This window comes from Pantherophis guttatus, chromosome 4, assembly GCF_059756535.1.
Source record: "Pantherophis guttatus breed Tessera chromosome 4, ASM5975653v1, whole genome shotgun sequence".
Lineage (NCBI taxonomy): Eukaryota > Metazoa > Chordata > Lepidosauria > Squamata > Colubridae > Pantherophis > Pantherophis guttatus.
The window spans coordinates 26,117,710-26,133,670 of NC_142066.1; the positions used below are offsets into that span (position 1 = coordinate 26,117,710).

The window sequence follows — 15,961 nt, forward strand, 5'->3', positions numbered from 1 at the left end:
ATGGTAAAATGAGACAAAACTCAACAACTGTTTTGGCTAACAGTGGAAATTTTAGCTCTGTTGTAATCACAGTCCAGTTGGCAATTTTGACTAAGAGGTGTTGATAGAATTCCCTGTCAATTTTTCTTCATTGAGCAAGATTTCCCTAGGATGGAATTACAGAAGCGAAACGAGCATTGTCTGTTAAGAGTTTTGCCCACTGGGTTCGCCTACAGCAGTGATGGCTAACCTTTTGGGCTCGGTGTGTCAAAGATTTAGAAAACACCTATTTTGACTCTTCTGCTCTATCACACACACACACACACACACACAAGCACAAAGCATGGACAAAGGAGACCTCTCAAGACCTCCTCTCTGGACTCTGAAAGTCGCATGAGAAAGTCCTGCTCTCCTGGTGCCTCTGGAAACTCCAAAATCTGCATAGGGATGGTCACACAATTTTTGGAGACCTCAGCGGCCAGACAAGAGCAGGACCCTCTTGAGTGATTTCCAAAGGGTCTGGAAGCCTCACCAAAAATGACCTGCCGAATCACTTGTGACACGTGTGTCGTACGTCAGCCATTGCCGGCCTACCACATTAAGCATTCCCTGGTCAGGAGGAGAAAGGGACCATGTAGTCATCCCAGTGCTCAATATACCACAGGAAGTGATTTAGAAATACTTTAGATAGAGATTACACAAAGCAAGGCCGAAGCAAAAGTTGGAGGAACTAAGAATGTTGGGAGGAAATATATATTGGTGTACGAAGAAAAGGAAGTGAGATGCAGAGTGGAGTCAAGAGAAGAAGCTCCAGAGAGGTGAAACCACACCATGGGTCCTATCACTGAAGTGAAGCTCTTCTACCAAGCCGTGATCCTTCTTTGCCTTGGCTGCGGTAGGTAGCAGATCCCCATTGGGTTTAGTAGCTCAGGAACAGGGCAACAGGTTGCCTGAAAAGCATCTTGCCTTTAATAGATTTAAGAGCATTTTCCAGCTTGGGGGAGAGGGAGAGGAATTATTATTTCTTTATAGAACTGGATTAATATCTTTCATCCAGAATTGGCTGGATAGGAAATCCAAACTAAAGGTTTGAGATACAAGGGTTGAGCCTCCCTGCAAAACGGAGAGCCTAGGTGCTCTTGAATTAATTTCAGTAAGAATCACCAGTTGATATTTTGAAAAAAGAAAAGTTAATATTAACACAGAGGCCTTTCTTAAGTGTTGTGCTGGCTGAACAATTTTGAGAGGATCGCTAAATATCGTTTTGACTTAGCCTTTCTGTCAAGCTCTGTAAAGTAGGTTTACATAGACTGAGCCATGCAAACCAGGTGGTGTACAATGGTGTGCTTAGAATGGTTTAAATTCACTCACGTTTGAAGTAGTGCTTTCTATTTCTTATCCAAACTAAGCAGTTTGTATAAAATGCATATTTATTCAATACCTAATATAGAAACTAGAAAGGACTGGGTGCTCACTGCCCCCAGCTACGGAACTAATTTTCACTGATAGCCTGTTTTGTTTTCTGCCTAAGGAATTTTCAAGACAATTATTAAAATAGGAGATTGCTTCTAAGTTTTGTTAACTTTTTCTACGGGGTTATGCAAAAATCACTGCTTGAGGCGATACAACATAAGTAACATCCCAAGACTTAATAAAATGTCATGTTATCCATTTCAGAACATGAAAGATGTAGCTTAATAATGCCATCAGTTTATATTGTATCTTTCAACTAGCTGTTTTCAGATTTCTCTAGCAGTGGCCTATGAAATTAGCCAAGTTTAATTTAGCCATTATATTGCAGGTAGTTTTGTCATTGATTTCACTGGTACTTTTTACCTCAGTGTCAATAATCTTCATAAGAAGCAGTAATACCAGTTTTTGAACCGTAGCAGAACAGCCTTATAACCTTAGACCAATTTAAACGAACAGTAGGTTTGATTAAAGTTGCATTTTATATATATAATGCAATTCCACCCCGCAAAAAATAACAAACTGCATTTGTTATATGCTTGAAAAGGGACACAGTATTTCATCCTACTGAATTCTAATTTAAGGAGGTCTGGTTAATCTGGAGCACTCTAAGCATCTTAAACTAATCCTAGACAGTAGCTAGGAACTTGTGACGCCAGACCAAATAGAAGGAAAAGATAGTGCCAGCTTTTAAATACAATGATTTCCCAGGAAGGGTGTGTAAAACACATAATTTCAAACTGTTTTGAGCATGAAATTTCCCATTTTGAGATCAAAACTGCTGTATTGAACATTCTGGTGATATTTTGAACTTGGAACAATAATTTACAGAGTGTGAAACATTTTCAAAACACTTGGAAACAGCCCATATTGTATCAGAAACAGCCATTTCAGATTTGATATGCTTCAAAATAAGATATTTTTAGTGCTTTGCATAATTCAGAGTGCTTTGACTTCCTTTTCTGTAGTAAATTATATTCTTAACCCATGCCATTTGCATTCCCTTTTTATCTCTATCGGGTTTTATTCTGCATTTTTATAACCTTTTTTTTTAATTTCTGTTGATTGATACTTTATTCTAACCCATTTTTTATTACTTCTCTGAATTCCAAAGTAAGGAGCAGGTGAGGGGAAAAAAGAGAGTAGGTTGTACCACTTTCATCTGAATATGGATATTTTATTTTATTTATTTTAGTCAATTTGGACACCATCCGATTCTGACTGGCTCTGAGCAGTTCACAAATAATAAATCAAAACCAAGATGGGATCCAGGCAAATATTCAGATAGAAAACAAAAGTAACAAAATGAGGATTCCTGTCTGATCTCAGGATCAAGGAGAAAAACCAGGTCTTTAAGGCCCTATGGAACACCAACACGGTGGGAGCAACATGGATTTTGAGGGAGATGGGGGATAGGATATCATTCTAAAGGCCAAGCACCACAACAGAGAAGGCACACTTCCTGGGTCCAGGGGAATGGCATTGTTAATTGAAACTATCTAGAGCAGGGGTCTCCAACCTTGGCAACTTTAAGACTTGTGGACTTCAACTCCCAGAGTTCCTCAGCCAGCTTTACTGGCTGAGGAACTCTGGGAGTTGAAGTCCACAAGTCTTAAAGTTGCCAAGGGTGGAAACCCCTGCTCTAGAGTGTGCAACTCTGCCAATATATAATGCTCAAACGGAAAGTTAAGTAACTTGGCTAGTAATATTGCCTAGAAAGTTAAGTAACTTGGCTAGTAATATTGCCTAGAAAGTCCTCCACGTACGACTTTATAGGCAATAACCAGCACCTTGATTCACACCCAGAAACAGACTGGCAACCACTGCAGCTTGGCATGCTGAGCATCTTGGCTATGCTGAGGTTATCTTCAGATGATATGCTACCTTTGAGTGAGGAAGTGCTACCATATCTAAGTATGGATGGAAAGTTCTTGTGTCCCTGAAACCCACATTCAGGTCCAACTAGAGGTCGCCTTCCTGGCTGCCTTAACAATCCAAGAAGGTCTAACAGAGCAGACAATGTTTTCCTCAGGTGTCACCAACCCAAACCTCTCCCAAATCACATAACAAGACTGAGCCCCAGGCATTTCAGCCCAAATATTCTTCATAGAGGCCTTGTAGATGTACTTACCTGATCCTGCTCATCAGGGCTGGGTCATCCATGACTATCAATGAACATGATGAGGGCATCGGCAGCAGCAATTCCAAGCATGACCTTAAGCCCAACTCAACCAGAAGACTTCATATCCCGTTATCTCCAAAGAAGAACTACTAAAAGCCTTGTAATGAATCAACATTACTGAGCATACTCAAAAAAACCATCCTTCTGTTTGTGTCTACATGCTCGAGAGAGAAGAGTGGTTCTTTTTCACGAATATAATTGGGACTGGTAACTCCATCGCTAAGTGATGCAATTGTAAACTGCAATGTCATGTGACCACACAGACTTACAAAGACGGTTGCAGCAGTTCTGGTTGTCATTGTTAAGCGAGTCACCTGCAGTTGTTAAGGGCGACGTTGAGAAACTCTGACTTGTGACCCCTTGCTGGCTTCCCCGGAAGCTGTCAGTGAAGGTCACAAATGGCATTTACATGATTGTGAGACTCTGTGACCGTCATAATGGTGAGCCTGAACTATGAGGATCGCTCCTCATCTCATTCAGCAGCATTGTAACTTCCAATAGTCACTGAAGAACTGGTTGTTAGGTGAGAACTATACATTCTCACTAACAATTTTGAAAATTCAAGGATATTATCCCTCAGATTGAAATGATATAACTGGGCTTAATTCCAATATGTACCACACTTGAAACAGCCAAAATGATTTTTTTAGAGGAATCTATGCAAGCTAAGTAACATTTATTTACTTGTTTATTTAACATATTTTGATGCTTCAACAATTAAAATTAGTTTGGGTAGCTCACACAGGAAAAGAAAATACTAGATGAGGGGGACAGAGATTAAGGTCCTGCAAGATTATACAACCTGTCCCTAAAATACAGAGCAATTGTGTTTAAGTGATGTATGACGGGACGTGTGTGTTTTGGTGTTCACTTGTGAATAGCTGTGTGGCATGGGGCAAGATTGCCTGTGTGGCCTAAGTTCTCTCAGGGTTGGTGTTTGAGCTCTTCACCAGATAAAAAATGTGATGTCTTTAGCTGCTCTTTGCCAGAGTGTGGTGGAATGTAGTCTGGATTCCCAGGAGGGAGGGGCTGCATTCCAGAGAACCAAGAGACAGCGAAGTTTTGATAGTTTGGTTGGGAGAAATACAGAGGTTCTCAGAGTATATCTTTCTTGACGCTAATCGTTTGCTTTAATTTGATAAGATTTCGGTCCATAAGTGAGGAACAATAAAGGAAATTGCTTTGGGGTAACTCAGTATGTCTTTTTTAAAGTTTTGGAGCCTGACACACCTTCTTGCATTGATCTCCTTGATCAAAGCCTCTAGACCAGGGGTGTCAAACTCAAGGTCCATGGTCTGGATCAACCCGTGGGGTGCTTAGATCTGCCCCACTGGGCTGCCATGGAAATAGTGAAGGACCAGTCCATGGTGCCTCTGCCAGTGAAACTGGAGCAGAGGGCTGTAGGAGGATCCCCCCAATTCTGTCCGGGCCACCACAGGTATCCCCTGGACCAAATGACATCAAGCTGGCCATTCTCACCTGGGCTATGCTCATCCACCCTCCTGAGGTCAAACTCAACCCTGATGCAGCCCTCAATGAAATCAAGTTTGACACCCCTGCTCTAGACCTTCAGAAGAGCTTGCAATTCTTATCAACTGTTTCTCTGGTTCTTTCCTGTTCTTGCTGACCGTATTATCCAGGCAGTCAAAGAGGAACAGCGGGTTCATTTGCCTTTTTCATAAGGAGACATACTACTTGTCCTAACTGTGTCTGTCATCTGCTTCAGTTTGGGGTTTTGTTACACAAGATGGGTCACCAGTGGGCACTGAGGGCATCTTGCTCAAGAAAAGTCACAGAGATGTAGATAGCATGGAGACTTAGAGCCTGGAAATTCATTTCTAATGCAGCCCTGTGGTTTTAAAGAAAGTGAAAGAGTTATTCACAATAATGAACTTCTTCCCTCTAACATACAGTTCTGATGATTTTGTGGTGAAATATGCAGAAGTTCATGGCTTTAAAAAATTGGAATCAAATTGTCTGTCTATAGGGTAGCTGTAGAAGAGATATAGTTTTGTGGAAAAGAAAAATATGTGACTTACCGATTCTGAAGGAATTTGGGGCAGGAAGATGTTTCAAATACAGCCACTGTCCTCTATCTTCATATGCATGTCAAAACAAAGTACATTTTGTGGTTTAAAAAAAGATGAAATAAAAATTGAAACAGAAAAAGTGAAAGCTTTGTATTCTAATGCAGCCAGAGAGAACTATGAATTTCTGTGGAGATTTTGTATGTTCAAAGCATGTGATTCATTTTATTGGGTATATTCACATGATACCTTCAACCACTCTGGAGAACATGAATACTTACCATCATTGTACTCTGAGTGGCACTAATCACACTTCTTGATGACCTTTCTGTGGGAAATTATTACTTTTTTTAAAAAATAAGACTTTAAAAATTGGACACTAAAGGAATTAAAGGTTAATTGAAAGTAAAGTTTGTGTTCTCACAACAATGAAAGGAGAAGAACACAAACTTGATGTTCAATTATTAAATGAAGCAAAATATTCTAACATTGGACTTATTGTAAAATATTTTTGAAAAATGGGCTCAGAAGTTAATATTAATAGTGACATCTGCCTCTGTGAAGAGACTGTGTCTGAAAGATGTTATAGAAGAGGAACATGTTTTACCTGACTAGACTGAGATTGACTTGAAAGTAGATTTACAATTGATAGGATACTAGAATGACATGGAAAAAGTGTTACACTGGACCTTCAAACCAGCTGATTTTTTAATAGTTAAAAGACATATACAAACAATTACCCACGAGAATCACCTGGACAATTTTCCTATCTTGGATTTACAAAAGAGGGACAATGAGAAGGGACAAAGGAAAAAAAATGAAAAGAAATCAAGTTCTGCAATATGATTTGAATGGACTAAACATTTTTTAGTAATAAAAGAAAGAAATATAAAGTTGGTTTATTTGATCAGGTTTAAAATAGATATGTTGTTCATTCTGATAGTCTTTAATGGGCTTTTGCTGATACTAGAATGATGCTCTATGGATTTGTTTATATGTAAGAGATGGAATATGGAAAGAATAGATTGTATTTTAAGAGGAGATAATGAAGAAGGGGGCTAGTAGGGACTTTGGAGGTCATCTAATCCAACCCCCTGCTCAAGAGAGTAAGACTTGATCAGTGTGAAGTCTACTTAGTTGAATATTCTTACAATGGCCAAATTCATATTGGAGACCCACAAGCAGACACAATAAGTAACCTGCCCCTTATTTTACAAATAGCATTTAGCTATGTCACCTTGATGTTTGCATTTTCCACTTCAAAGACACTCAAAATGTTAGTGACCTCATCACCATGACATACCACAAAATCTCATTGCATGGAAATTGCCAAAGGAGGGAAATAATTATTATTCAACCTCAGTGAATTATCTTTTCATGTTATAACTCACGGAGTTAGAGTAAAGGTTATTTCCTTTGTTTGGCAACTCCTTGTGCTGGTTTATGGGTTTTTACCAGGCTGACTAGCTGTCCGGTGTGGCCACAGATTTGAGTCAGAGGAGCAGCTGAAGCTGGGTTTAGTAGAGCACGAGAGGTTAGCATTCAATGACCAATACAGAGTAAGCAAAATAGATAATTGTCTATGGAGATTCTCAGTCATCCAGGTCATGGTTCTCCCAAAGGTGCTTTTTCAAGAGGCAACTGGACTTTCTGCTTTTTCTTTGAAAACATTTTGCTTCTCATCCAAGAGTTGGACAAGCTTCTCCGAAAGCTGAAGAAACTTCTTGGATGAGAAGCAAAACGTCTTCAAAACAAGTCCAGTTGCCTTTGTAAAAGCCCGTTTGGGACAAAATAGGCAATGTTTCCCCACAAGGAAATACAGATAGTCCTCACCTTATGACCCCAATTGAGCCCAAAATTTATGTTTCTAAGCGAGACAGTTGTTAAGTGAGTTTTGCACCATTTTACTACCTTTCTTGCCAGAGTTGTTAAGTGAATCATTGCAGTTGTTAAGTTAGTAACACTGCTGTTGAGTGAATCTGGTTTCCCCATTGACTTTGCTTGTCAGAAGGTCGCAAAAGGGAATCACATGGCCCTCGGACACTGCAAACCTCATAAATATATGCCAGTTCCCTAGCGTCCAAATTTGGATCAAGTGACCATGGGGATGCTGCAATGGTCAAAAGTGTGAACGAAGTCATAAGTCATGCTTTTTCAGTGCTGTTGGAATTTCAAACACTCACTAAACTAACTGTTGTAAGTTGAGGACTACCTGTACTACAGCTTTCTGGTACAGGTAGTCCTTGACTTACAACAGTTCATTAATGACTGTTCGAACTTACAGCGGCACTGAAAAAAAGGGACTCATGGCCATTTTTCACACTTATGACCATTGCAGCATCTCCATGATCACGTGATCAGAATTCAGACACATGGCAATTGACTCACACTTATGACAGTTGCAGTGTCCTGAGGTCACGTGATCCCCTTTTGCGACCTTTTGACAAGCAAAGTTAATGGGAAAGTCAGATTCACTTAACAACTGTGTTGTTAACTTAGCAACTGCAGTGATTCACTTAACAACTCTGGCAAGAAAAGTCGTAAAAATCTTAAAAGCCTCCAAAGTTGGAGCATTCACAACTTCTGGAGGCAAATCATTGCAATGATTAATTGTTTTAACTATCAGGAAATTTTTTCCTTAGTTCTCCTGACATAAATTTAAGATGCTTGCAGCTCCTCTGAGCCACATGATTCCCATTTGCAACAGTGGTGAATGTAAAATTGTTACTACCAGTTCTGAAGAGGTTGTAAGAAAAATGCTGTTAAAGCCTCTGATGATCGCAGTTGACTTGCCTGATCGGCAGAAGCTTTTTTTTTTAAAAGCCTCTGATGATCCCAGCTGACTTGCTTATTTTATTTATTTATTATTTAAATTTATATACCGCCCTACTCCTGAAGGACTCAGGATGGTGAACAGCCATAAATAAAACAAATATAATATAAAATTTAAAAACAAGTTAAAAGACATATTAAATAGATTTGGCCCACTAATTAAAACACCCCTATTTTTAAGAACAAATCCAAATTAAAAATTAAACAATTAAAAAGGGTTAGGACAGCCCCGCTTGATGGAATAAAAAGGTCTTGAGGGCACGGCGGAAAGTGTGCATATCTGGGATCCTCCGTATCTCTGGGAGGAGCTCGTTCCAAAGGGCAGGTGCCCCCACAGAGAAGGCTCTCCCCCTGGGGGCCGCCAGTCAACACTGTTTGGCCAACGGCACCCTGAGAAGTCCCTCTCTGTGGGAGTGTACTGGTCGGTGAGGGGCTACCTGTGGCAGAAGACAGTCTCATAGATAACCAGGTCCTGAGCCATGGAGTGCTCTAAAGGTGGTAACCAGTACCCTGAAACGCACCCGGAAGACCACCGGGAGCCAGTGCAGCTCGCGCAGGAGAGGTGTTACGTGGGAGGGCCATGTCGCTCCCATAACCATCCGCGCGGCCTCATTCTGGACCAATTGGAGTCTCCGGGTACTCCTCAAGGGGAGCCCCATGTAGAGAGCATTACAGTAGTCCAGACGGGAAGTGATGAAGGCATGACATCTAAGGACAGCCGTGTATCCAGAAGGACGCCCAAGTTGCGAGCCCTCTCTGTGAGGGCCAACGACTCGCCCCCAATAGCCAGCGATGGCGCCAGCTAGCTATATCGGGACGCCGGAAACCACAGCCACTCGGTCTTGGATGGGTTGAGCCTGAATCTGTTTCTCCCCATCCAGATCTGCATGGCCTCCAGGCACTGGGACATCACTTCAAGGGCATCATTGGGGTGGCCCGAGGTGGAGATGTACAGCTGAGTATCATCAGCATACTGATGGTACTTCACCCCGAAACCATGGATGATCTCACCCAGCGGCTTCATATAAATGTTGAACAGAAGGGGCGAGAGGACCAACCCTTGTGGCACCCCACACACAAGGCACCTCGGGGGCGACCTCTGTCCCCCTGTCAAAACAGACTGTGACCGGTCTGAGAGAAAGGAGGAGAACCAGCGCAAAACGGTGCCCCCCATCCCCAGCTCTTCCAACTGGCCCAGCATAATACCATGGTCAATGGTATCGAAAGCCTCTGAGAGGTCTAATAGGACCAGGACAGAGGAACAACCCCTGTCCCGAGCCCTCCAGAGATCATCAACCAACGCGACCAATGCCGTTTCCGTGCTGTACCTAGGCTTGAAACCCTTCTTGCCTGATCGGCAGAAGCTTTTTTTAAAAAAAGCCTTTGACAATCCCAGCTGACTTGCCTGATTGGCAGAGGCTTTTTTTCCCTTTAAAAACATTTTTTCTATAACCTCTTCGGCTGAAAGAGGTTGTAGAAAAAATGCTTTTAAAAATAAAAAAAAGCCTCTGATGATTGCGCGACTCAGCTGGGCAATGGGGGGGGGCAGGGATTTTTGCTTCCGGTTCTGCGAACCACCCGCCTCCATCGCTACTGGATCGGGCGATCCGATCCGAACCAGGAGCATTTCACCCCTGATTTGCGACCTTCCCAGCTGACTTCCTACAAACAAAGTCAATGGATTCGCTTAACAACTACAGTGATTTTCTTAACGACTGCGGCAAAAGAGGCTGTAAGATCAGGCATGACTTATTTAATGACCGCCTTGTGACTGAAGTTCAGCCCCAATCGTGGTTGTACACTGAATTATTCATCTGTGTATGAATAATTCACTATCCTACCTCCATTACTGTCATCAGCCCCTTTTTGAAGGAAAAAACCCAGATGGGCTTCTATGCTGATTGATTCTATGCTGCCTTTCCTCTGTTGCAGGCCTTCAGTGCTTTTCAGCTTTCAATCTCATCGATTTTGAGGCTCCTGTGATTTTCCTTGGAGAGGAAACTGACCAGTTTGGCTATCGCGTCATCCAGACAAAATCCAACGGCAATTCCTGGTGAGGATGGAGCTGATTACGTTAAGAACATGGATCTCTTGCTTTTCTTGAAGTGATCTGCGTGTCTCAACTACTAATTCTAAAATAATATTTAAATATTAATTCTAAAATATTATTTAACATCCCTTCAGGTTGGTAGTGAGTGCTCCCTACGCAGGCAACCGGACAGGCTCTCTTTTCCAATGCTCATACGATACACAGAGGTGTCAACCAATTGTCCTCAACAGTAAGTGCAAGCTGAAATACATTTGTGACTCTCCCACATATGGATATTTTTTTCCATTTTATTTTATGAAAAGAGAATTTCTTAAAGTACACTGGCATTGAAAGCTTGAACTGGCTTTACATGTTACTGGGTTCACATAGATCCCTAAACCGTAATATAGTTTGATTTTTTGTTAGCATGTTACATGAATTTAGCTATTTTAGTTTGGATATTATAGATTAGCAGGTCCATCAACCCAGTTAATAGTGATTTGTCAACAAACCATGATTAAGAAAAAACATGAATTATTACGATTTGGAATCCAATCCAACTGTAATCTAAAGGATTATATTTTATGAGATTACAGGTAGTCCTCAATTTATGATCTCAACTAAGCGTATAAGGCACCCTGTTATTAAGCTGGTTATTAAGACCAGCTGCCTGCAATTACTGCAGGTTCGAATCTCGCCAAGGCTCAAGGTTGACTCAGCCTTCCATCCTTTCTAAGGTAGGTAAATTGAGGACCGAGTTGTGGGGGCAATAAGCTGACTTTGTATAAATATACAAAAGGATGAAGGCTATTGCTTAACGCATTGTAAGCCGCCCTGAGTCTCCGGAGAAGGGCGGCATATAAATCAAATTTTTTTAAAAAAAGTATTTTGTTACGTGAAAAATTTGTTAAGTGAATTGGTCTCATTTTATGACTTTTCTTGCCATATTTGTTAAGGGAATCACTGCCGTTGTTAAATTAGTAAATTAATTTTACTAATTAATTTACTAATTTAAATGAACCTGGTTAAATGAATTTAACCATTCATTTATTAAATTTATTAAATTGTTAAATGAATCTGAGTTCCCTATTGACTTTGCTTGTCAGAAGGTCACAAAATGACTCCTGAACACTACAACTGTCATAAATATGAGTCAGTTGTCAAGCATCTGTATGTAAATCACATGACCATTGGGATGCTGCAATGGTCATAAGTTGTGACAAATGGTCATAAGTCACTATTTTCAGTGCCGTTGTAACAGTCACTAAATGAACTGTTGTATTTCAAGGACTACCTATATTTTCTTAGGGCTCCAAGTCTAATTTTCTCAGTCTCCTCCGAAGACAGGGAATTATTTCAATATGATCTTGTGGCGGGAATAATTTCAAAAACTATGAAAGGCTTGAGGTTCTCACAGGAAATAGGACACAATAATTATTATGATTCTTCCCTGTGCTATTAATTAACCATACCTTATTATTTCTGTTTTTATTTTTTCTATATATATTTTTGCTACCTTTGCAATCAACTTGCAGAATGTCTGTTATTGGACAGATTAGAAATATAATAGTAAAATCATTTTTTAAAAGTGCATTCTTAGTCATTAGCATTTGATCTGAGCAATTCCTGACAGTAATGCACAACAGTGCACATGTGGATGTAGGTCCTTGCTTCAACTCCATGCACCTCTTCCAAAATCTCTTAGCCAGGCAAAGTTGCAGAATGCATTTGAGCCACTAATAAGACCAATAAATCATGAAATATTATTTATTTTTAAAAAAGGCTGCCTTGGTTCGACGTGTGTGTTTGAAAGTGATAAGATTATGAAATAGAGACAAACAGAATAACAGAGTTGGAAGGGACTTTGGAGGTCTTCTAGTCCAATCCCCTGCTCTATCTTTTCAGATGCTAAGGTCGTTCCTAGAATATCTTTAGGTCTTTCAATGGCTGCTGATGAAGAGTCTGAATCCAAGATAATGGTAAGACTCAAATAGAATTTTTAAAAAATCTAAGCACAATAAAAATATTAGTACGAATCCTAGAATCTATGTCGGTTTGCATAGGATGAGAGCCCATTGCTCACAAAGACTGAGCTGTTCTGGGTGTATAATGGAGAATTCTTGTTGATTCTGCCAAAGTTTACAAGAGCTATTTGTGTTGGCTCTTCCTACACACAGGCCTGTGGTCCCACTTGGGAACGAAGATGTGGGCAACTCGATTATCTGAACGGCATCTGCTATATTCTGAATGGCTTCGAAGGAAATGTGAAAGAGATCCAGCCAGCTTTCCAAGGTCAGATGAGAAGTTCACATTTGCACATTTGAAAGGTAGATTGTGCCAAGATCTTTGCTATTTGAGAAAGGATAAAAATGGCACCCATCTCTCTCAGAAGCTAGCCAAGGCAAAATGTTCTGCAAGGAATTATTCTTCTCCTTGACAGTAAAAATGCTAACAATAGCACATTAAATAATTATTGGTGACATCTTGGGACACCCACAATTTATTGCCAGAGATATCTATCTCATTTTGCTTCCTGGTCAAGCCAGCCATGATAAGAAACCATGTACATGTAATTCTTAACTTATGACAAAATTGAGTCCAAACTTTCTGTTGCTAAGCAAGACAGTTGTTAAGTAAGTTTTTCCCCATTTGCGACCTTTCTTGCCACACTTGTTATGTGAATCACTGCAGTTGTTAAGTTAGTAACACGGTTGTTAAGTGAATTAAGTGAATTCCCCATTGACTTTGCTTGTCAAAAAAATCTCAGAAGGGGATCATCTGACTCCAAGATATTGCAACCATACTAAATATGAATTTATTTATTTATTTATTTGTTTGTTTGTTTATTCATTCATTCATTCATTCATTCATTCATTCATTTATTTACTTATTTATTTATTTTATATTGTTGCCTATTTGCACATGGCAAGGCGGCCTACAGAATATAAAACCTTATATACTTAACAAATCTCTCATTTAGCAACATAAACTTTGGGCTCAATTGTGGTCGTAAGCTAAGGACTACCTGTAATTATATGGAAGAAGGAGTTAAAAAAAAGAAATTTCCTTTGGATTCTACTACCAACCATAGAGATCAATTTTCTTTATAATGAGTGAATAATGTTTGTTTGTTTGTTCTTTTGTTTGCTTGTTTCCCTATCTATCTATCTACCTACCTACCTACCTACCTACCTACCTATCTATCTATCTTCTATCTTTATCTATTATCTATTAACCTTTCCCCTAAAATAAGACATCCCCTGATAATAAGCCCAATCGGGCTTTTGAGCACATTCATAAAATAAGCCTCCCCTGAAATTAAGCCCTCCCCAAAAATATTTAAACACATGCACAGCCGGTCCCCGCCATTTTCTCTGGGCTTATTTCGGGGTTCAAAAAAATATAAGACAGGGTTTTATTTTCGGGGAAACATGGTATCTATTATCTATTATCTATCTATCTATCATCTATCAATATATTATCTATCTATCTATCTATCTATCTATCTAAATCTATTATCTATTATCTATCATCTATATCTATTATTTATTATCTATTATCTATCTATCATCTATCAATATATTATCTATCTATCTTAATCTATTATCTATTATCTATTATCTATTATCTATTATCTATTATCTATTATCTATTTATCTTAATCTTTTATCTATTATCTATCTATCTATCTATTACCCCTCTCTCTCTCGCTCTCCATCCATCCATCCACCCATCCATCTGTTAAATTTATATGCCAAATATAGGAAACCCAGGAAAATTTTCCGACCAACGTCTGGAAATTTGCTAAGGTAATCCTAAAGTTTATTCAATCTCTCTTCCTTCTTATCCACCCAGAATGCGTCTTTGGTGTGGACGCTGTGATTTTATACGATGATTCTGGGAGCATTAAAGACCCTGAGCTCCACATCATGAAGAACTTCTTCCTGAACCTGATGGACTCGGTGGCTGGGGCAAATGTGCAGGTGAGAGCAAGATTTGAGGGCATGCAGAGCACGTGGGACTGATAATTTCAATCCCTTTATGGAATAGCCACAGCTTGGCTTTGTGCAAATTTTGGTTTAGAGGTGTTCTATGCAATCCGACATTGGCTGGTTACATTCCGAGCCCAAATCTGAAGGGACACTAGAGGAGTCTTCTTCTTCTTCTTCTTCTTCTTCTTCTTCTTCTTCTTCTTCTTCTTCTTCTTCTTCTTCTTCTTCTTCTTCTTCTTCTTCTTCTTCTTCTTCTTCTTCTTCTTCTTCTTCCTCTCCTTCTCCTTCTCCTCTCCTCCTCCTCCTCCTCCTCCTCCTCCTCCTCCTCCTCCTCCTCCTCCTCCTCCTCCTTAAATACATTTTAATAAATTTTTCATTTAGCAACATAAATTTTAGGCTCAGTTGTGCTTGTAAGTTGAGGACTACCTGTAGTAATATTTTTAAGAATTGCAGGTTGCAGGAAGAAAGGTGAGGGATCATTAATATAAAATTACTAGACTTTCCCCAAAGTCTACTACTATGGTTCTGTAGCTCCCGTAATAACTGCAGGAGAACCAAACATTGTATCAGGAAGTTACTAAATATCTTTCTTTGGGGGGAGGGGGGTGCTAGGTCAACATTAAACAAAAAGGGAACTTATTTTTAGTCTTAGCCGCTAAGTCAATTACTCAATAGTGGAAATTCTTCCTTGATTTGTCACTGGACTAAGGTCACTGATAAAATTTTAATGTGAAATTCATAGAGAGATAAATCAGATTTTTATTGGATCTCAAAGAATGAATGTGTGATCAAATAACAGTAGCTGTACTTCTGACAACTCTGAGAATAGATGGGGAATATGACTAAATTTTGAGATGTGCCTGCTTTTGGTGGTTAGCAATAGTAATAGCACTTAGACTTATATACCACTTCACGGTGCTTTAACAGCCCTCTAAGCGGTTTACAGAGTCAGCCTCTTGCCCCCAACAATCTGGGTCCTCATTTTACCCACCACGGAAGGATGGAAGGCTGAGTCAACCTTGAGCCTGGTGAGATTCGAACTGCCAAATTGCAGCCAGCCAGTAGTCAGCAGAAGTAGCCTGCAGTACTGCATTCTAACCACTGTGCCACTGCGGCTCATGGTTATCTAATATTCTTCTTTCTTTCCTGTCTTATATAATGTTAAAAGTATTTATATATACTGTGTATCTATGCATACAGTATGTGTGTGTGTGTGTGTGTGGATGTATTACACACACATATACACAAATATCTTTTTTCTTTTTCCGTCCCCAGTTTGCAGTGGTTCAGTACTCCTCTATATTTACGCTTGTTTTTGATTTCGCGACCTATAACAACACTAGAGAGAAGATTAAAGATCTTATCCACAACTTCAAGCGTTTCAGGGGAGAAACCTACACTCCGTCTGCTATTGTCCATGTGGTGTGAGTACCAGAGAAGGGAAGGTGGG

General features: G+C 39.9%; 1 protein-coding gene across 1 annotated transcript in view; it reads left to right on the forward strand.

Annotated features, from left to right (window-relative positions):
• The first annotated feature begins 702 nt into the window (after window positions 1–702).
• LOC117666857 (integrin alpha-X-like) overlaps window positions 703–15,961 on the forward strand; it is a 49,991-nt gene continuing 34,732 nt past the window's right edge. The window contains exons 1-7 of the mRNA XM_060692825.2: window positions 703–874; window positions 10,423–10,543; window positions 10,675–10,769; window positions 12,425–12,498; window positions 12,697–12,811; window positions 14,375–14,502; window positions 15,787–15,935. Of these exons, the coding sequence (XP_060548808.2) occupies window positions 811–874; window positions 10,423–10,543; window positions 10,675–10,769; window positions 12,425–12,498; window positions 12,697–12,811; window positions 14,375–14,502; window positions 15,787–15,935 (746 nt within the window). The 5' untranslated portion in view covers window positions 703–810. The remainder of the gene's footprint in view (window positions 875–10,422; window positions 10,544–10,674; window positions 10,770–12,424; window positions 12,499–12,696; window positions 12,812–14,374; window positions 14,503–15,786; window positions 15,936–15,961) is intronic.